The sequence below is a fragment of the Passer montanus genome, unplaced genomic scaffold (genome assembly GCF_014805655.1).
Source record: "Passer montanus isolate IOZ18808 unplaced genomic scaffold, ASM1480565v1 scaffold27, whole genome shotgun sequence".
Classification (NCBI taxonomy): Eukaryota; Metazoa; Chordata; class Aves; order Passeriformes; family Passeridae; genus Passer; species Passer montanus.
Window position 1 is genome coordinate 10,927,844 of NW_024367372.1, and position 21,971 is coordinate 10,949,814.

A 21,971-nucleotide genomic window follows, 5' to 3' on the forward strand; every position below is an offset into this window, starting at 1 on the left:
ATATTAAAGCATAAATAAATAAAAAAGACTTCAAGTAAACATTCTGTATATTGAACAGCTTGATAACTACCACAGCACATGGGCCAGGTTGTTCATAGACCTGGTGTAACAGAGGCATTCACAAGTTTACTGTTCCAAGTATTCAAGTCATTGACTCCTGTGAATCACTCAGGATCATACAGTTACAAAAATTAATAATCCTCTCAAAGCAGAAAACAACTTTTAAAAGCTGGTTAGGAAAAAGTCCACCATCATACTGAAAAAAGGACATTAAACTACTCTCTCCCCTCTTGAGTGGGCTTGAACAACTGTGGAAGGGTAGCAGCAATAAGGGCTTATTAATCTGCTTATTTAATGCTTATTTATCTGCTGCAGACTGATTGTGGGATATGTGTATCCATAGCTCAATCACAGTAACACAGGAAACTAATCCAACTGGGGATTTATAACCTCAACAACTGAAGCACAGCACCAACCTGAAAACACCCTACAAGTAATTTCCAGGATGTGCAAATTATTTAATGACCTGGCTCTACAGAAAGCTGGTTTAGAAGGTTAAACAAACAAAGAACACTGCCTGTCCACCAACTCAACTAATCACCTAGCAGGGCCAGAGGGGACAGGCCAAAAGATAGAAATTCATAAAACATATAAAAACATCCTGGCGTAAAGCAACTGAAGTCTCTGACACCTGCTTGTGCTAATAAGCATAAGGTTTTGTACATCTACAACCTAATTGTGTATATAGGTCTTGAGTAATTTCTAGTCCCTCAAAGATCTAGGTTTTTTCTGCCTTATTTTATTGTATTCCTGTGCACAATTCTCTTACTAATACTTGTTTCTGATTCTGTCTTGTGATGTATAAGATTTTATTTCTAACTACAGGGATGTTTACAAGTACACAAATCTCTTCCCCCTTACATCAAATGACAACTAACAGAGCATTCCTGAAGCAGTATTGTACACCAAAGACTCCACTCCACCCTGGCTCATGAACAGCTCTCTCCCAGCTGAATTTAAACAGATCCATGAACCCCAGACACAGAACCTGAGAAGTGCTTCATCTAGTAATAGCGAATTACTAGGTCCAAACCACTCAGTAGCACAAAGGCAAGTGCAAACAACCACCCAGAGAGTTATGTACCCAAGAAAAGCACCCCTTTAAGTGCCACAAAGACAAATGGTCTTCCCCAGACTAGCTCACAGGGAAAGTGGCAATAAGAAGCAGCATGACTTGTCCTGTCTAAATACACATTAGATTCCTGCAGCCTAACTCAAGTCACAACAAAGTATCAGCAAATAATGCTTTCTACACTACACTTCTAAAAGAGAAAGGTCCACATAACAACCAATTTCTACAAGCCTGCACATTTAGAGTAGGGAACCTCAGCAACACCAAGACATACCTGAATTTAAAACCACCCACAAACTTAAAATAAGTATTCTCTTGCTTTCTCCCAAAAGCCTCTCCCAGCAGAAGCCATTTGTTCACCTTTTATGTGCAGGGCTCCAGAATTATAGTTCTTTTCAATTCCACTGACTTTAGTGAGAAAAAACCTGAAAGGATTGCCTCCAGTCACCAAATCCCAGGTATCCTGGGCTTCACTGGGTGTTACATTATACTCCTCTTCTTTCACATTCTCTGAGAGTTTGTCATCTTTGTAAAGATTCAAAGGATTCTCTTCGGGCACATCGTATTTTTCTTCTTTCACTGTTTCTTTGTGGACATGCTTTTGCTGATCTTCAGGCTCTTCATCACTACTAGAAAGACACCAACCTGAGCCTTCTTGGCTTGGTCTCTGTTTTACTGCTGGAGGTGCTTCTGTAGAAAGACTATTATCAGTGAGCTTCAGGGGGGAAGCTCTTCTCTTGTGAGCAGCTTTCCTAGCTTCAGAGCATGGATACTGTGGTCCACTTGTTCTACCACACGCAGCATCCGACAGCGAAGACGTACATGGTTTTTCATTGTCAGAATTTTCCTCGGCACTTTCATCACTGCTAGATACTGTCCATTTACCGTGTGCGCCTTCCTGAAGCATGTTCCTAGGAACGGAAAAACACCAAACAAAAACCGTACATTTTTGTTACGCTCAAGTCTGTCTCCCTTCCTAGCTCCCATGTGTTCATCACTAAAGAACTGCGTTTTGGTATTTGGCAGAACCTCCGGGAAATCTCATAGTACACAAGGCTTGTTTCCGTGCCCGGGAAACAAAGAAACACGTGCAAGGAGGGCAAGCACCAAATGGGAAGCAGCAAACGTGAAAATCTGCACATGGAAAACGGGCTAAGATAGAGACAGCTACGGGAAAGCATGCTAAACATCAGAGGTGTGAGCGGCACGACCCAGCTATTCCCCCACGGCTCAGCGACCCAGCGCGCTCTGCTGAGCGCCTTCAGGAGCACGGGCCCCACCGGGACGGCGCCTTCCGGCAGCCCCCGCGGGAACACCGCGGCCTTCCTCCGGCACCCCCGTGCCCGGCGAGCTCCGCCGCGCCTCCCGCCAAACCTCGGCGGCAGAGCCCCGCCGCGGGCCGTGCGGCCGCCACCCCGCAGCCAAGGCAGAGCCGGGCCCCGGCACCAAAGGGCCCCGGCAGCCGTCCCAGGCCTGCAGCCCGGGGGGCTTCCCACCGCCCGCCCATACCCACCAGCACTCACTCACCGACCCGCCGCCCGCCCGGCAGCGGCCGCGATGAGGAGCGGGAGCGAGAGCAGGCCCAGGCCCGGCCCGGCCTCTCCGGCGGCCCCGCCCCCGAGCCGGTGGCGCGCGGCCGCCGTGAGGGAGCCCGGCGGCTCCGGGAGCTGCGGCGGGAAAGCGGGCGGGTCTCGCTGAGCTGAATTATCCTACCGAGCCTTCATTGGACCTTAATATTAGTTACGGGCAGGTGCGGAATTTGCATAATGGTTCGTTCGGCGCGGTGTTAATTACTGTGTCTGAAGTGCCCCGCTAATGAGATAGCTGCGTGAGGATATCGGGAAGGAGAGGGAGGAAAGCAGGTGTAAAATTAATCAAAGGAGGAGCGCGGCCCGCATCAAAGCGTGCTTCGGCTGCTGCTCGGTTCCTGTTACTCTAATTTATTGTAAGCTTGTGCCTGCGGTTGAGTTCTGGAAGTGCCAGCAAGTAATGAAACCAGCAGGCTACTCTTGGAAAAGCTTTCCTGAAAATTCCGCTGGTTTGTGTAATTTTCTCAGTACTTCTCCGCAGAGTTGTGTGTGACGGTGTTCCCTGAAATGCTCAGTGGATAAACCCTTCGCTAGTGTAAGATATGATGCTGTATTATCAACCCTTGCTGAAGGTGTTCTGTGGGAAAAGCTCTTAGGAGCGGTGGATGGTTTCCCATGTCATGAATGTAGTCTCTTCTCCAAGTACAGGCTCTGGAAATGCTTCTTGGTTTTCTACAAGTCCCTCAGAAAATTTGATGGCTTCCGACTATGCTTTCATCACACTCTCTCCTCATAGTTCCTGTCTGTGTGGTGATTTAACTGAGATTTAAAGCATTTTTCAAGAAAAAATGTCTGGTCTGGTAGAAGCAAACTTCATGTGATTTGTTTCCTATAAGTCTGTACCATGTATTCTAAGTTTGCAAAAAGCTTTTTCATCATAAGCATATAAAATGTAGCAGTATGAAAAATTTTATTTTAACTTTAAAATCCCAAACGGAATGGACTTGCCCATTTTCTGTAACAGAGTAGATGAATAGAGGTGATTCAACAAGTGCTTCTTTTGTTTTTCCTATAACAGTTACACAAAATAAAAAATCCTAGGGTAGGTTTATTGGTTTTTAATGCAAATCACTTTCTGTAGGTTTTTGCAGTGTGCAATGAAGATAGCAAAGGCTGTTTAAGCAGAGAAGACTCTACAGTTGGTCTAGTAATGGGGTTTTTTGCTAGAAACCCTCCAAGGTATATATTTTTTTATTATGTTCTGAAGATCCAGCTTATAGATGTCTCACTGTTGAGAACACTAATTGGAGTGGATTGCTGTAGGTGTGGTAAACAGAAATACCTACAAATCCTAAAAGTAATTTTCTAATTTGCACGTATTTATTCCAAAAGAAAATAATCAAATCCCTGGCTTTTCTGTTGAAGACCGTGATGAGTAGAAGGTTGTATTGTATTTTATATGTGTACAGGGCATATAAAGTAAATTACTTACTGAGCTTGTTATTGGTGTTTATTAGTGGCACATTCAATTCTTTGTTCAGTGGTTTCAGTAATTGTGAAACTGCTCCATGTTCCAATAATGAGCATGTATTCTCAAAAATATATCTATTTTTAGTTTCAAATAATAGTTGGACATTTTTAGCCATGACTTCTCAAATGTAAATCTACAGCTGTACAGAAATCTTAAGAATAGAAAGATTAATTGAGAGAAATAATGTGTTTCTATACTTAGAGGAAAATACAGGCTATCTTGTATGGCTTGATGTAGTTTTAGTAGTCATATTTTTACTCAAGTAAGTACAGGTTAATTTAAAAAAGAGTATGAAAAACACAAAATATTTCAGAATACACACAGTGTGTCTGTGAGTCTATCTTTCTCATGCCATGTCAATAAATGAGACCAATCTACTATAAAGTGTATAATATATATAAAGTATAGAAAGGCTTAATCATCTTTCTTCTCCAGCTTGAGCAATCTTCTGCTTGCTACTAATTATTATTGGTTTTAAATTAACCACATATTATTATTTTTACATTAAACACATATTTGACCAAAACTGTCTTGACAAGGCCATAAACAAAATTGTGTCTATGATAATTTAGAGTAAAACCCACAAAAATATTTTACTAAACTATGAAAGTAATTTCTGATGCATTTCAGGTGTGGGAAAACATTTTCTCAATGAACTGTGGCCAGATCTAAAAATGCTTAAGGCCTCTAACGTGAGTCCTAACTGCTGAATTATGAGTCTCAAAATGTTCAGCTTCTTCCTTATCTCTCTTCCCCTAGCTATTTTTACCATATCAAAATTAAGTGTTCTGTCAAATTCCCTGGATGTTTCTTCCAGCAGGAGTACTCAAAACATGCTTTAGGCATTTAAACAAGAGCAGGCTCTGTGCATGAGTCACTGATGGCATCTCCTTGGAAAGAGAATACAAGTAGAGGACTCCTGGGAAGACAGGAGATGCAGGTTTAGTTATTTCTTCCTGAAAAGGTGCCAAGTCACACCTGCTGTGGCTTTAGGCACTAATGTGACCATTTGGTCTGTGCAGCTGCACAAAAATTAATTAAGAAACCTTTGGTCTAGGGCTGATTCTGTCATCTAGTGGTTTTCTTAGCTCCTTAACTGGGCCCAATTCCAGCAACCGTTGCCCAATTACTGCTGGTGAAGATCCCTAAAATGTCCCTGGGGAGGCAGATACTTTTTTTTGGTGGCTTCTGCTAGTGTGCATTTGGAAGGGTTTGTAGCACAGCCACATGTTTTGCTTTTGCTGATGACTAGGTCCTGAGTGTGTTCCTTTTAACATGAGTAATTGGGGTTTTTAATCTGGGTCTGAGAAACACAACTTTCTCTGTGCCCCGCAGAGGAACTAAATGCAATCCTGAGAGTTGATTGTCAGGATCCAATTCTTGAGGATGTTATTGTGCATATTGCTTTGTTGTCAAAATTCACAAAATCCTAGGCCATAGGAACAGCCCTTCTGTTTTTTTGGAAACAGTTAAGAACAGTCCTGGCAGGGGAGTCCTTTCACTTGCTTTTGCAAGACATGGGGAATAGTGTGCACGCATTATTTCTTAAGGTGAAACTGTTTTTCAGCTGCACTACATACTAATAGCTTTTTCAGTAGAAATGGCAATTGCTTAGCATCATTAACTACAATCAAGCAACTTAATTTTTAGTAAATTGTTGCTGCATTTTTTTTTTTGGTCACGTTTGCATTTATTCTGTAAATTAACAGTAGTACTAACTTTACCCGCTAGATGTCATGAATGAACTCTTCCTAGGAAAAGGTGTGCTCTAAGAATTTGAATCACATTCCTACTCCGCTTGATTTTTCTAAATAATTTGTTATAATAATGCTATATTGTGAGTAAAATATTGTTTTAGTGTGGTTATTATTAGAAATTTTGAACTTTATGTAATTTTAATGTTTAAAATTAAACTTTGAGGCAAATAATTAGCCAGAGATTAAACTCATTGTTGAACTAGTACTGTATGTATATCTGCATATAAATACTGTCATTTCTGGGAACTAGCAACATTGTAGGAATCATGTCTATGTGACTTCTTTTTTCTTTCTCTGACAGTTTGCTTCAGTTATCCCCTTTTCCCCAAAATTATTCCAAGTCATCTAAAACGCTCTTATATTTCAGCAACCATTCAGCTAACTAGCTGCTAGCATTTAATCTTCCAAATGCAAAGGGGACTGCAGGAACTGCAGTCATTAAAATACATCATTTCCCAAGCTGAAGTTTCCTTCCTGGTACTGTTCCGTTCACACCTAACTAAAAGCTCTCTCTGCAGTGTTCCTGGGAGGCCAGGCCCCCAGTGTCCAGTGTTGTCCTTGGCCCAGGGCTGTACCTTCACAGGAGGACACCAGCAGGTCTACAGCTGCTGCTGCACAAGGTGCCAGCAGCAGGACACCCTGACATCCAGAGCAGAGGAGGGCAGTCTGGGCTCAAGGCTGCTTCCAGCTGCTCTCCTGGCACATCTTATCAAAGCTTTCCAGACAGGACTCCCTACTCTGTTTATATATCTGACATGGCCACGGGGGAAGCATTGCAGACATGGTGGAGCATGAAGCCTTGGCTTAAGTGGTCTCATCATGTTTGGCTTGTCCAGAGTGGGATCGGCTTAGGTTGCTCTGGAATCTGCTCACATCCCCTCAGGTGGCTGTCTCAGTGCTGCAGCTATGTGCATGCAGTCTTGTACTCTGATAACACAGATGTAAGAGTTTAGACTCATGAGCACTCAGTCATGTCAAAAACTGATATAAATATAGCTCAAAGTGATCCTCTCTGCTTTATTTGACTATATACTCCCTTTCTGTTCCTTTCATTGTTTAAAGATGTTTTGAGGGATCTCTTGGTCACCTCCTAAATAAGTTCTGGAAAATCTTTTATTTATTGTTTTCATCATGTAATTTAGTTTATTGCTTTGTACTATTAATGAATCCTGGTAACACACTAATATTAATGAACCTTGGAAATTTGCTAATCAACGTGTAAGTGTCACTCTGTTGTTCCTGTCAGGTAAAGTTGTGGGGTAAGAACCTGCTGAAAGACACTAAAGGAAATATATAGTGCATAAAATAAGATAGGTGTCAGAAAAGATGTAGAAACATAAATGATGCACTTTTTTTTTTTTTTTTGCATTTCCTCTTCATTTTTTCTATATATTATTGAACTTTTATTTTAGAGAGATTTATCAAATTAATTTTGCTCCAGCTAGTCTTCAGTAAATATGGTTTCCAATCTGGATATTAAACCAGAAATTTCTTTCATTGTTAAGAGGAAATAACAGATGTGGGTGCTTCTGCTCCAGAAGTTAGATTTGAATATTACAGTTCTTTTGTGTATAAAGAACTCAGATTTCTATAAAGTGAAGCATCTTTGTTTAAACATACTGAGTTTGAGATTTTGATATTGATTAGGATTACATATATACTTATTTTTGAATTAAAAGGTGGTTTTATTTTAATTAGAATAAAATATTTTCTTACTTAAATGCCACAGTTGCTACAGTTGTATAATATGTAGTAATCACAGAGCTGGTGAAGGGTCTGGAGAGTCAGTCATAGAAGGAATATCTGAGGGAACTGGGCTTGTTTAGCCTGGAGAAGAGAATGATAAGGTCCCCCCTGAGCTTTCTCTAAACCACCTGAAAGGAGGTGGGGTCAGTCTCTTCTCCCAACAACCCGCAAGAGTCCAAGAAGAAATGGCCTCAAGTTGCACCAGAGGAAGTTTAGGCTGGATATTAGGAAAAATTCCTTCACCCAAAGGCCTGTGAAGCATTGGGACAGAAACCTGGGGAAGTGGTGCAGGTTCTGGAGGTATTTAACATACATGTAAATGCAGTACTTAGGGACGTGGTTTGGTGGTGAACAAGTGCTGAGTTAACAGTTGGTCTAAAAGATCTGAAGGGTCTTTTCCAACCTAAATGGTGCTATGAGTCTAATCTTTGATTCTGTCAATGAGCTGACCATGGCTATTAAAGAGATTTCATACAGGTTTGTAATACTTTTAGTGCTCCTATGTTACGTTTAGCTTGAACTTATTCTTGACACTCAAGGTGGCATTTCTTAATAGCAACATTATATTGATTAATGTCAGAGAAAAGTATTTAGTAATTTTTACTGTTCAAGCTGATAGGTGATGAAAATTTTTATGAGTTTCTTAATAATGATACACTCTTAACTCTTAATAACTCTTAATATTCAGGGAACATACTGGAGTCCTGCACCACAATTTAATAAATAAGCTACTCATTTATATAGTCCTCCTTGGGCTTTGTTGTCCTTGACATTACCAATTTACACTCCAACTTCTGTTTGTGGGGTCATGTGGCAAGTCTTAATGGATAAATTATTAATATAAAAATGAAGTTGCAAAAAAACTGACATTACTTTTGTAGCTAAATTCTGTCTTCCCTTTTGCCACATGGCTCCACAGGTATTTGTATCAATATATTTGAAAGGCATTATGGAAGCTGATTCTGTTTATCGTGGTAGAACACATGCTCATTAATTCACACCCTTTCTTGTAAATCTTTAATTTAGGCAACAAATACAAAATAAAGATTGTTTGGTTTGGGATTTTTTTCCAAGAGAAAAAGCATATGAATGTCTGAACCAGAAATAGTGAAGTAAGATAAAAAGATCATGGATTTCTTAATACATAATGGCTTTTATAATTTTTAAGATATCCTTTTTGTGTGTTGACATAGCTTTGCAGCCTGTTCTAGTAGCACATGAATCGGCAGCTCTCCAAATCAATGAATAGGCGGGACTCTATTACAGGAGTCATTCTATAAAAGGAAAATTGTGTACTGTAATTTTCTGGGCTCTTATGGTACTATGAAAGAGAAGGAATAAATGGATGGAAAGCTTATACTGCTTTTTTATAATTTCACTTCCATAGTTATCCAATTGAATGGAAAGCTGCTCATGCAGGCGAGTTCAGCATGTTTGGGCAACCTCTGTTATTATAGAAATGGTGCATGTACAGAACCTAGCAGTTGAAAGCAGCAAGACAGTGTAATCCTGGAAATTGAGATGGTGATAGTTCTTAATATATGATTTTCCAAGAAGAAGTAAGCAAAAAGGCACTGGGAATCTGTACACTGGTACACAGATTTGAATTGAGACAGCAGGTGGAGCTGAAGGAGTTGTGCTTTTGAACCACTGCAGAAAGAAGAGAATATGAATGAATCAAAGAAAAAGAAGTGCAGTGCTTTTGTTATGTTACTAGATAAAGGAAAAAATACTGTAGGATACAGTCATCTCAAAAAAATGAATTTGTTTAAAATGAACATAAGTCATGTATCAGAAGTTATGAGAAAAGGGTATTAATCTGTGCTTACATATTGAGCCGAAGTAGGATCCCTTTTCCAAAAAAACATGCATCTGCTGAATTTTTGTATCAGGATTTTTGCATGTTTTATGGAGAGGCTTTAACTTTTGGAGGTCAGATTTTTGTTTCTTAATTTTATGTTTTACTTTGATTTTAGAAGAAATGGTCAATTAAGAGCCTACAAACTAGATTTATATTTTATTTAATTTTCTCTTCGTTAGAAAGGTAAGATAAATGTACAAGACTTTCATACAGCATACAGAAGGAATAACCAATTCAGTTTTACACTCAATTTTATTATGGTTTCACAGGAATCTGTAGCGGGGGTTATACATTATTTCAGACTTGGCTTCTGGGAATGATGCCAGATAGATTGTTTATGCAGCATGGATCTTTATCCATGGCATGCAAATGGCTTAGAAAAGTCCAGGTTTCTCTCCAGTGTAAAGAAACATAAGATGGCAGGTAATAAGAAAAAAGTAGAGGTAAGCAGAAGTATTATACTCAGGTATAGAAAATATATGAAAAAAATTTAAATAGATTGAATTTTTTTTTTATTATTCTCTAACTTTGAAGGTTATTATTGCAGTTTTATTTTTATTTATAGAATGAAAACTATTCATAATCAGTAGACCTTCATCGTACGTATTTTTAAGGAGGAAAATGAAACTGGCTTTTTTTTTTGGCAGGGAGATTTATTTAATTTTGCATTTTTCTAGGTCCATTATTTGAAAAGTTTGTTAAATCTTATGAGCACAATGAAGATTGCACAGTTATACAGTAATGAAACAAGTAAATATTTACAGTTCTTGATATGCAACATAAGGATTTTTTCTTCTTAATATTTGAAATATTAATTTAATTCTGAAGCAATTAAGCTCAGAACACCTGAAGGAAAACAAAAAGACGAGATGTCCTGGATGCAGCAAAGTTAAATCAAGCAGTACTGGACAAATAAAGATGGTCTTGATGTGGCTATGAATAAAGTCAGGGTCAGTGCACTGCGGCGTTCTAGACTGCAGCTCTGCTGTGGTAGCTCCTCCAGCTGTTCAAGGAAATCTCTGGCCATTCACCCCTGCTACTTGCTGCTACTGCCTCTCATTATGTCTCTGTGACTCATATTTCCCCACTCATTTATGCCACAGGTTTTATCAATTTCCTTGGTTGTGGCTTTAGATGTTTTTTACTTCTCGTAACAGACCAAGGAAGAGAAATCAAAGGAGCAAGGGAAGTAGATGTGGAGATTCTTTCTCATTCCTGTTAAACAGCAGAGGATGTCCCATCACCAGACTGAAAAAGGGAAAACTTTATCAGGAACCTCTGAGCTGATGGATTTTCAGATCCTCTGCCTTTTTCTTCCTGATCTCAGACAGAACTATGGTCCTTGAAAAGAGGGAAAGTGAAACATATGGCAGATCAGATGTTGGGATGATCTGATAAGCATGCATTCAGCTTTTTGCCATGAACTAAAAGTAGCTTTTCAAGTGTTATTTTTAGTGGGTTATTTCAAAGGCCTTAACTGTTTCAAGCACTGTGCTTTTGTTTGCCTTGCTATCTGCTGCACACAGTCTACAGTAGCCTTGTTTGAGATGTTTTATTTTCCAGATGAGTCTGGAAGTGAATTCACAGCCTGAGTGATTGATCAGCTGATATTGCTCTGATATAATGCATTCAGCGGGATTAAACTGAACTAGTAATTTGAATAAGTGGATTGTAACATTTGTGGGGAAAAAAAACTTTGAAACACAGTGTTCAAAATATCTAAGTTGTTAATGAAAATTGTAGATTTTAAAAGTAATTTTGAATATCTTACATTCTATATTTTCAAAGCTTTGCAAATTTGAAATTTTCAATTCATTTGTTCAGTTTTTAAAAATGTCTACTTGTAAAATGTCTACTTGTAAAATGTCTACTTGTAAAACTTAAATAAGAGAGTTGTAGATGTAAGCACATTACTTTTGAAGAGTTGACACTGGCAAAAGGGAATAGTCAGTATAAAATCTGTTTTTAATTGTTCATCTTTATACAGTTGCCTTTCTAAAACATTTTTCTAATGCAGTAACTTAGAGTGCATCATCACTTCAAAACTGGGAATTGATTAGCTTACATGCAAGCATTGTATTAAGTAGTTTTTAAAAACACCCTAATTTACATTATTTTCCTTTTGCCTACTCTTGATCTAAAAGATAGAGGATTTTTGCCTTTTGAAGACTTCAAGAGAGCTTTCAATTCTGTTTCTTCTAAGTTATCTGAAAAAATCATATTTGAAGCCACCAGGTAAGATTAACAAAATGATCCATATTCCTGGATAGCAGTCTTTTTGTTGTTTCAGTTAATTGAAATTATTAGATTTTATCATGCAGCTGAAGATAAAAGCTTCAGCACCCTATTACTGTTTCAGTCCCTTTATTAATAAAGATTATACACAAATTAATGAGTAAATAATGTAATAATTAATGTACATTTTATAAATAGTATTTTTAAACAATAAATAATAAATAAATAGCAGGTAGAGAAGGTAATTTGTTGCCTGTACTGTTTCTTAAGAAGCTTAAAACTATTTGTTTTTACATTTTCCTCCTCTAATCAGGAAATCCCTGTTCAAGAGCTGTCTCAAAAACATTTAGTTAAACAGGAGTGCATATTGCAAGGTAGTGATGGTGAGATTTCTTTCAAGGCTCAGAAGCATGGATGTTGAGCTTTATTTAGGGAAACAGAGCTGAGATTTTGTCCTGAATTGATCTGTACAATTGGATAAAGACTGTATGAAAAGAAAGCTATAGGAAATATTTTGGACAGATATTTGTGAGAAGTTTCATGTATTTCTGACACAAAATCTAGATTACAATAGATTTATGTAACAAATGAAGCATATATATTTTCATATTTGTAGATATGTTTCTTGTTCTTCATTCTTTTTACCACAGAGATCAAAATTAAATTTTGGGACTGAACATAATTTAAAAATATTTCTTTTATGTTAAATAAAATAATGTATAATACTTAGAAGATATTTAGAATTTTTTAAAGGGATGACTGACTAAATGTGAGTTCTAAAATGATCTGTGTATTAGCAATTAATACAGCACAAAAGGATCAGGTCTGTAGAGCAAGAAGTTTATGATGGGGACCCGATATCTGTATTTTGGGGGTTACCTGGCCTAATTCTAGTCTGGTCAACAGACTGAATGATCCCTAGAAGGTGGAGTCCTTTGGGTACATGCCAGGAGCATATCCTTCAGTTTAATTTCATCTGGAATAAATGCAGTTTGTATACTGTGAGCACTGTGATGTTCCCCTATTACAGTCAGTGATGAAGACAGGGAAATTCAACATAAAAAAGCATTCCAAGTCTAAAGTAAAACATAGATAAATATTGAGACAAGGGGGAAAAGCTTAATTTGTATATTTCAGAGCTCTGTGATATTGTTAAACGAAAGGGTTTTTTATGTTTATTTATAAAATTTTCTCTTTGGTGGAAATGCTGTCTTCAAACTGGTTCCTTTAATTTGGAATGCATTGTTGGATCCATTATTTTCTTATACTTTAAATTAAGTAAAATGTTGCAGAATAAGCAAAGTCTGTGGCTAGTGTCACAAAGGCAGGAATGGAAGGGAAAAAAGTTCAAGGCACATTCATGATCCTTAGCTTGTCTGGTTACCATACAGAGCAGGGAATTTTATGCTATGGAATGTAATTCTCAACATATTCTGAGATGTAAAATTGAAAACAAGTGTATTCAAGCTATGCAGAACACAAGGAAGGAATAATACCAGTAATTGATTTGCATGAAGAGTGAAGGGCCCCACCAGAGTAATTGAGCTTTCAGAGAAAGTAGAGTTGATTTGTAGGTATGCAAAATGCTTATAATAAGGGTATATATACATGTTGAACTAATTTTAACAAACGTGCAGCTTGAAAATTGAATACTTTTATTCATCATTCATATGTATGCATTACTAATATAAAAAAAAATCTTTAAATGTTCAATATAATGTAGCAAGAAAGAATAATGGATTATTCTGAATTGTTCTTCTAACCTACCTGTAAAGAGCTGTTATGCTCAAAATCTTTATATGGCTGCAAAGGAGACCCACTTGATAATTAAAGACAGTATTTATCTTTACTGTATACTAAAATCTTAGCAGTTTAATTAAAGAATTATTTTTAGTACAGATTTAATAATTGAAAAAAAAAAAGAAGGATAAAAAACTACTATGCAGCAAAATGTCTCAAAGCAGTTATGTTATGCACCTCCTACTACCTATCCCTTTCTCTCTGGTTACTCTTCATCATCCTCCACTGTCCTCTCAATCCTCAAGTTGACAGGTACAAGGCAGGCATGGTAGAGTGAATTACCATTATCCCAGCTTCTTCACCAGAAGAAGTATAATATCCATGTGGTTTTCTCTCTCTAGCATCTGCTTCGGGTTATTTAAATGTGTTTGCCCACCTGGTTTACACTTCTTCTTTCTTCTGAGGTGTGCAAGCCCACATTGCATTCTAATTTCCAATATATGGCACAAACTACATATTTCAGGTATTTGTTCTTTGTTCTGTCCCCTATAAAAATATTTTTGTCCAGTTCCTGTGTCTGCATGTCTTTAACTCACCATAAGTGAGTTTTTAGTCTTTGTCTTTCAGTGTTGGCCTGTGCCCTGTATTTTAACATCTCATGCCTTTACCACTCTATGTGCCATGCCTTTAGATCTGCTGTCATGCCAGGCCTATGTTTCTCAACATAAATATATAATTTTACATACATTTATAATTTTATAAATTTAATTATAATAATTTTATAATAATATAGAAGAAATTCTTGTTACTGCTATCTGTGTAAAGCTATGTTTATCCTGTAGAAAGTTAAGAACAAATTAGGCATAGCCACCTGGTCCTTGAAAGAGCTGTTGTAACAGACAAAGCAAGTAGGATCTCCAGGGCAGGTCAAACAAGTTCAGACAAAGCCTGGAAAGCCTCAGTCCTTGCAAACTCACTTCAGAGTTTGTGCCCTGTTACTTGGAGTGGCTGTACTGAATTTACTGAATTCCCTTGAGGACCATATCTAATCTCATCTCATACTGGTAAAATAATATTTTATGTAGATGTTCTTTCTCCTCAGGGGTTGTTTTCATACAAATGTCAGTAATATACTGCACACAGCTGTTGCTGAAGTTTGGAGAATGTGGACAGGTTTTCAGTTTATATTTGATTGTATTAACTGACTGTAATCTTGCCTGACCAGTAGAGTAACATTTGTTTCTGATCTAATATTGCAGTAGATTCAACAAAATTATCAAGGCTATATTATACACCTGATGTGCACCTGATTAGAATGCCATTGTACTATAAAAACTCAGCATTCTGGACACAGGAGTTGCAGAAGTGGCTGCTAAGGTAAATGTATGTTCTTCCATGGTGGGGTTCTCTGTAATGGGTAGCACACACAAGAATTGCATTATACTAGTGCTGCTGATCTTCCTGTAGCTACAAGTATATGAATTGTGTCAAGTCCTTTGCAACAATTATTTGTGAGAAATGGCCATCTGTAAGTGAACATGTTGTCTTTTAAAGTGGGATTCAAATTCTTAAAAAACTACTTTAAGTACTGTTTTCCTTTTTTATGAATATGAATGTCATATTTGAATTATATAGTATCATTAATTACAGATACTGAAAAAATACTTGTCCTAGCTGTAACATTTGCTCAGAAAAATAGGTTATTTGTATGTTAAAGCCTCAGAGCATGATAATGGGAATAATAACAAAAGTAAGCTGAAAACCAACCACGTATGAATGTGGATGAACCTATAAATGGTGAAAAATGTCTTACAAGCCAAATGTGGACAGAAAATTCCTATACAGTTTTTAAAGCTAGCAAGCATAACTCAGATTTTAAGGAAGAAAAGAAGGCATTAATGATCAGCTTTTTATGCTACTGTGCCTTTAGATTGATCGTATCTCACAGTAGAGGTATATTAGTACTTTTGTATGTGTTGGTACTTTCCATACAAAAAAATGACCTAATTGTCTCATTTTTCTTTCATGTAATTATCTAGTAATGAGAAAATAACCTGTTTTTCAGAGCCACCCCATGGAAGAAATCTTATGCTCTTCTATGCAAGTTTGATTTATAGACATGTACTGCAGAGCACAGTGAATATGAGACATTCATCTTCCTATGGCTAGTTGCTATGGAAACATAGTACACAGTACAATGTCATTCCAGCTCTGGTGATGCCTGCAGTAGTTTATCCCTTTGTTGTTCTTGTTTCTTAAGCAACTGTCTTGCAGCCTTTCATATTATCACACTTCATCACCTATACAAATCTTTTTCCTTATCTCTTGAGGACCATATGTAATAGAAAAGTTCCATTTTTTTTCTCTACCTGTACATGTCAGTGTATATTTTTTTTTCAATCACGGGTTAAAAGCTTGTCCCATGCCCAAAAACAATATGCCATTGCCCTAACATTGGTAAAAAAAGATGCAAGCCAGACTGCATATCCAAATATAAGGCATCTGTGTCAGCATCTTTGTTTACCATTCCCTGTCAGGGACTAGAGCTAATAATTGTTTTGTCTAACCAATATCCCACCCAAGGAAGACAGAAAGGAAACTTAATCAGACTGTCCTACCTCGTCCTTATTTGGTATTTGTGAAGTGCACAAAAATCTAACAGCTGTCTCAAAACACCCACTCTGTTTCACACTTGTGAGGGAAGAATTGGAGAAGTAAAAGGAGATCCTCATAATTTGCTTTAAAAAATACTAAGGGTGTTATGGGGAACAAGAGTCAAATGGAATGTTTATTGTATTGAGAGGCTGTACCCCAACACAAGTTCTTTTTTGAGGCAGTATCTGTTTCATAATTCGTTGCACAGGAAACAGTGCAACAGTGTATGTATCCCAGGTTCTTTGTAAGTGGGCTGATACTTTGCAAGAAAACTTTATCAGTTAACACCCAAAGATAGATGTATATTTTGGGTGGCAGTAGTACTAATGAGTATTGTTTTGCTTTTCCTATCCCTAACCCTGTTGCCAATTCTGTCATCCAATTACTTAACAACATACTTTGCTGTTTGTGGTGGGCTGACCCCAGCCAGTGAGTCACTGACTGCCCCCACAGTGGGGCGGGGGAGAGAATCAGAAGAGCGAGAGCAAGAGAACTCGTGGGTTGTGATGAGGACACTTCAGTGAGTGAAGCAAAGCTGTGCATGCAAGTGAAGCAGAATACAGAATTTATTCACTACTTCTCATCAGCAGGCAGATGTTTAGCTGCTTCCTGGAAAGCAGCACAGCTAATCATTACTTTGGGAGATAAACTCCATAAACACAAATTCCTTTTCCTTCCTTGTCTGTTCCCCAAACTTTAATTGCTGAGCATGATGTCAAAGAAAGCTGCTTCCTGGAAAGCAGCACAGCTAATCATTACTTTGGGAGATAAACTCCATAAACACAAACTTCCCTTCCTTCCTTGTCTGTTCCCCAAACTTTAATTGCTGAGCATGATGTCAAAGAATCGTAGAGTGGTTTAGGGTGGAAGGGACCTTTAAGCATCATCTAGTCCAACTCCCTGGACATGGGCAGGGATGCCTTCCACTGGACCAGGTTGATCAGAGCCTTGAGCATTTCCAGGTGTGGGGCATCCACATGTTCTCTGAGCAACCTGTTCCAGTGTCTAATAACCCTCACTGTAAAAATTGTTCCTTGCAGCAGATCTAAATCTACCCTCTTAATAGGTAAAACTATTGCCCCTATCTTGTCACTACTACTATAGATAAATCTGACACCAAATCATCCTAACAAATATTTTAAATAAAATTTTTAGCAGTTATAACCCAAGTCTGTCTGTTATCCCAATCCTACAGAAAATTCATTAAAAAATCTGACCTTTTTTGCTTACCACTTTTTCTGAAGAAAATTTTGCATAAGTACAGGTATGTATTCAGGAAAGCAAAACCTAGCATGTGAGTGTTATACAATGTGCCGCACACATACTTATTCCTTCTAAATAGTTAATTTGGGCAAAATTACTACGTGAAATAAATATTTCAATATTTGAAGTTATTAATTTAAATTAAGTTCATATGTAAATTTAAAATATGTGCTTTTTCTGTTTTTGAGGGTATGTCCAAACAAGTATTTAATATTATTTTAGCAATTTTAAATAAGTGACTGGTCCTTCCTCTTTGTTATCACTCGTGCCTTTCACACTGACCTTCTTCCATTGGTCCTTGAAGTTCAGTGTAAATTTTTTTAACAGAGAGCATTCTTATTTAACATGGATCCTTTTTATTTTGTATTGCTGGAAGTAGGGATATACAGGTGGTCAGTTGCCATAATACATTCATGGTAATTCAACTTATTAAAATATGTTAATACCATAGGAAGTGCTTAGCTGGTCATATCCTCAGTACTCTTCTTTCAAGCTATTTTCCTTCAGATTCAATAAAATTGTGACATAATAAAACTATTAGAATGTGGCAGCTATAAAATAGACATCAAAGATTCATTTTTTATTATTATGATTAACATCTGTGGTAACAGCAGTACAGCTGCCAACTTGCCTCAAATGTCAATCAGTTCTTTTAGCAATAGCTTATATTTATTCAGTTTAGTGATGTCTTTACAGGGACTACCCACACAGATGTTGATGATTTTTTAATTGCATTGGATGATAAAAACTAGAAAAAAGACTGACCCAACCAAACTCATTTCTAATAAACTATAGCAGCCATTAGATGATAACAGCTCATGCTCATTTTCATCCAAAGCTGAGCCTTTACCTTGAATAGAAAATTATTACTGAAGTTCTTTCAGAGCACACATTTTATTAAAGCAGATTTTTCTCCATAATTAAGAACAAAAGATTTCTGTATCTTCTATTTGAAGTGCAATTTGTGATGTATGCTGGTAGACTGAAAACCTGACCCATCATCTCTCTAGGAAACCCGTTGCAGGGTTTAATCACTCTCTTGGTAAAGAATGCCCAGTCTGAAGTCCCCTGATGGAGCTTTGAACCATTCAAATGTCCTGTCACTAGATCACAGGGAGAAGGGTCAGCATCCCCCTCTCCATTTCCTGTCCTCAGAGAGCAATGAGGTCATCCCCCCAATGAGACTCCTTTTCTCCAGACCAGACAAGCCCAAAGTCCTTAGCTTCTCCTTACAGGACATTCCTTCCAGATTTTTTGTCCTCCTCTGGACACATACAAAGAGTTTCACATCCTTCTTAAATTGTGAGGCCCAGAATGGCACACAGGATTCAAGGTGAGGCCCACCACTGCTGAGTACAGTGGGATCTCTATTGAGCAGCTGTTTGTGCTGGGTTTGATGTACCCCAGGACGGAGTTCACCCTCCTGGCTGCCTGGGCACACGGCTGACTCACACTGAGCTGTTGCCAGCCCCTGATCCCACTCTGGTGGGCTGATTTCCAGCCACTCCTCTCCCAGTCTGTGTTAGTGCCTGGCCCTACTCTGTCCTCCTGCAGCATTTGGCATTTTGACATGTTAAATTTCCTCCCATCACTCGTTGTCCAAAGCCCAATCTATCTAGATCCCTCTGCCGATGTCTTCTGTACCTCAAGAGAGTCAACAGCACCTCCCAGTTTGGTATCATCAGTAAACCTGCTAATGGTGCATTCAACTCCTGCATGCAGATCATTGATGAATATGTTGAACAGACCTGACCCTAGAATTGAACCTGAGGCACACTACTGGTGACCAGGCACTAGCCAGATGCAGCCCCATCCACTACAACTCTTCAAGCTCAGCACTTCAGCCACTTCTTCACCCAGTATGCAATGAAATTGTGAATTCTACAGTTGGGCAGCTTGCCTGGAAGGAAGCTGTGAGGGACAGTATAAAAGGCCTTATTAAAATCCAGAAAAACCACATCCACTGCCCCCCCTTCATCCACTAGGTGGGTGACTGTATCATAGAGGGATATCAAATTGTTTAAACAAGACTTTTCCCCTTGTGAACTTGCACTGACTGTGCCTGATGATTGTGCTATTCTTTAAATACCTTTCAATATCATGCAGTATGATGATCTCAATAATTTTTCCAAGAACCGAGGTTGGACTAAGTGTAGTTTCCTGCATCTTTCCTCACAGCCTTTTTATAGATAGGAATAACACTGACTAGCATTCAGTCAGCAGGGACCTCCTCAGACTCCCATGATCCTTGGTATACGACAGAGTGGGATCCTGCCCTAACGTCTGCCAGTTCCTTTAGAACTCTGGGATGAATCCCATCAGGCCACATGTACCTGTGAACATTCAGCCAATGAAGCTGATCCCTTACAATTTTGTGTCACAAAGGGAAAGTCACTGTTCCCACACTTGTGGCCATCCGAGTCAAGGGCCTGAGCAGGCCAAGGTCCACCACTGTTATTAAAGACAGGCAAAAATGCACACAGGGTACAGTAGAGTGATATAGTACAAATAGTATGAATAATATAAATAGCAATAACTCCTTTGCAGTAGCAAAGCAGTGTTTGCAAAGTCCAGGGTCCCTTTATAGTAGGAAAAAAAAACATGACAAAAATAAAAATGAACCAGTCTATGGCATAATAAAAGAACAGTCTTATGTCAAATAGTTAACTAGTTTTCTTGGGTTTAGATTTTTTTTCTTTTCTCTTGCAGTCTCTGCTGCATTTTGAGAAAATGAATCAGCATCAGAAATGTAATGCAATTAAAAAGGGGATATTGTAGTACTACATCCTAACAATACTTTAGCTAACTAGTTAAAAAAATACCTGATGACAGCACTTGTTTTTAACATGACAAAGTAAGTTATTTAATTTAAGAAATTTAAGTGGAAACATGTCCTCTTTATAACACAGCTGCATGGTATCCTTTCATCATTAGTATTTTGTTTAAATTAAGGATGTTATTAATAGCATTTAAATGCTCTATATGCTCTTAGCAATCCTTATATTCCTGAACTGAACAAAGTTTATTGAAACATTCCTGTTTCAACTTTACAAGAATTTCTGTGGGATTTTAAACTGTCTTCTTATGAGACTTATAGAATAATGGGTGTGCACATATTGGTACTTGTGGAGCTTGCCAGCTGGTTTCAGTGAGAGCTGAGATCAAAGAAATTATTTTACTTCTGCAAGTTTTATAAAAACAGGTGGGCAAAGAAGAGAGAGATGCTGCAAGTGCCCAAACAGAGGAAAGGGATGGTATATGAGTTAATGAATCTTAGCGAGCACCACAGAGTCTTCATGGAAACAAGACCTCATGAAGACCCAACTGTGGAGAAGCTTTAGACAAAGATTTCATCAGACTTGATACTTTGTCAGTTATAGCATACAAATATGCAAGGAATCAGGAATTGTTAGCTCAACTATTCTCAGAATTGTTTGATATGATCTATTACTTTGTCTTCTTTTCTGTAATATTTCCCTCAGACATTTGAAAAGCATAATGCCATAAATCATGAAAGTTTAAAACAATATCTGAATTTTTGAAATGCATCCACTGATTTTTTCCTCCAAATCTTTTATACCTTGTTCAAATTCTCTTGAAATAAACTTATTGTCAAGAGAAGATTCCCTTTTAATTGTGGATTCCTAGAAAAAATAAGATTACATTTGAGCTTGAGCACGTACTGCATCTTGTGTATTCATGATACTACAGAAGAGGAGTCTGCAGTACGTGATGATGCACCATGACAAGAGGCAGGGTGTACACATTGTGTCAGGGAAAATTCTGGCTGAATGTGAGAAAAAAAAATCTTCATTGTTGAGAATAGCCCCACTCTAGATTTTCTTCTCTCAGATGGAGCCAGAAATTGGGTCAGATTTCTTCAATGTGTTTATATACTGCAGTCATTTTAGGAAAGGTAGTTGGTTCACGTTAAATTCTCTATTCCTTTGCACAAAAGACCTTTCATGCCAATTTCTCACCCTATTGGTCTTTGTTTTCTAAATTTTTTTAGTTTTTACCCCATCCCATGCCCTCCATATGAATTCACAACTATTTTTTATTATATTTATTTCTTTGTCCATTTTGGCTATTAACTAGGAATAGGAAAAAAATTGTTAGAGAGTAAAGTGCTCCATAATTATTCTTTATTTGGAACATCTGATGATGCCCACTGTGATAGGTGGGTAATGGGGGAGTATGTTACTTACTCATCAGACACCCTGTTGTTATTGCCATATTGCTGTTGAAAAACATTCTTTTTCCCTAGCTCCTCAAAATTCTGTTTCAGTCAGGAACTGTGCCTGTTCAAGTTCTGTATCCTAGAATTGAACAACAGCTGAAATTGTATTCTCTGCATAGATCCTTCTAAATCAATTCTTTTTATTTATTTATTTTCAGACCCTGCCAATGCTGTTGAAGGTTAAAATTTCCAATTCGATCGTCACATGATATAGCATGGAAATAATGTGATGTGGCCTCATTACTTAAATTTGGATCCAGATAGATATTAACAAATCAAATT

General features: G+C 37.9%; 1 protein-coding gene across 3 annotated transcripts in view; it reads right to left on the reverse strand.

Annotated features, from left to right (window-relative positions):
- The window catches only part of TDP1 (tyrosyl-DNA phosphodiesterase 1), a 40,998-nt gene extending 38,190 nt beyond the window's left edge, over positions 1 to 2,808 (reverse strand). For 2 of the 3 annotated variants that reach the window (XR_005627853.1, XM_039712844.1), the window contains exons 1-2: positions 2,660 to 2,808; positions 1,493 to 2,043 (exon numbers count right to left, since the gene is read on the reverse strand). Coding sequence is in view for 2 of the 3 variants with exons in the window: in XM_039712844.1 (XP_039568778.1) it covers positions 1,493 to 2,039 (547 nt within the window). In the remaining variant the exon portion in view is untranslated. Of the gene's footprint in view, positions 1 to 1,492; positions 2,044 to 2,655 lie in introns of all 3 variants that reach the window. The other variant, XM_039712845.1, reaches the window with a different exon arrangement.
- Positions 2,809 to 21,971: the final 19,163 nt, after the last annotated feature.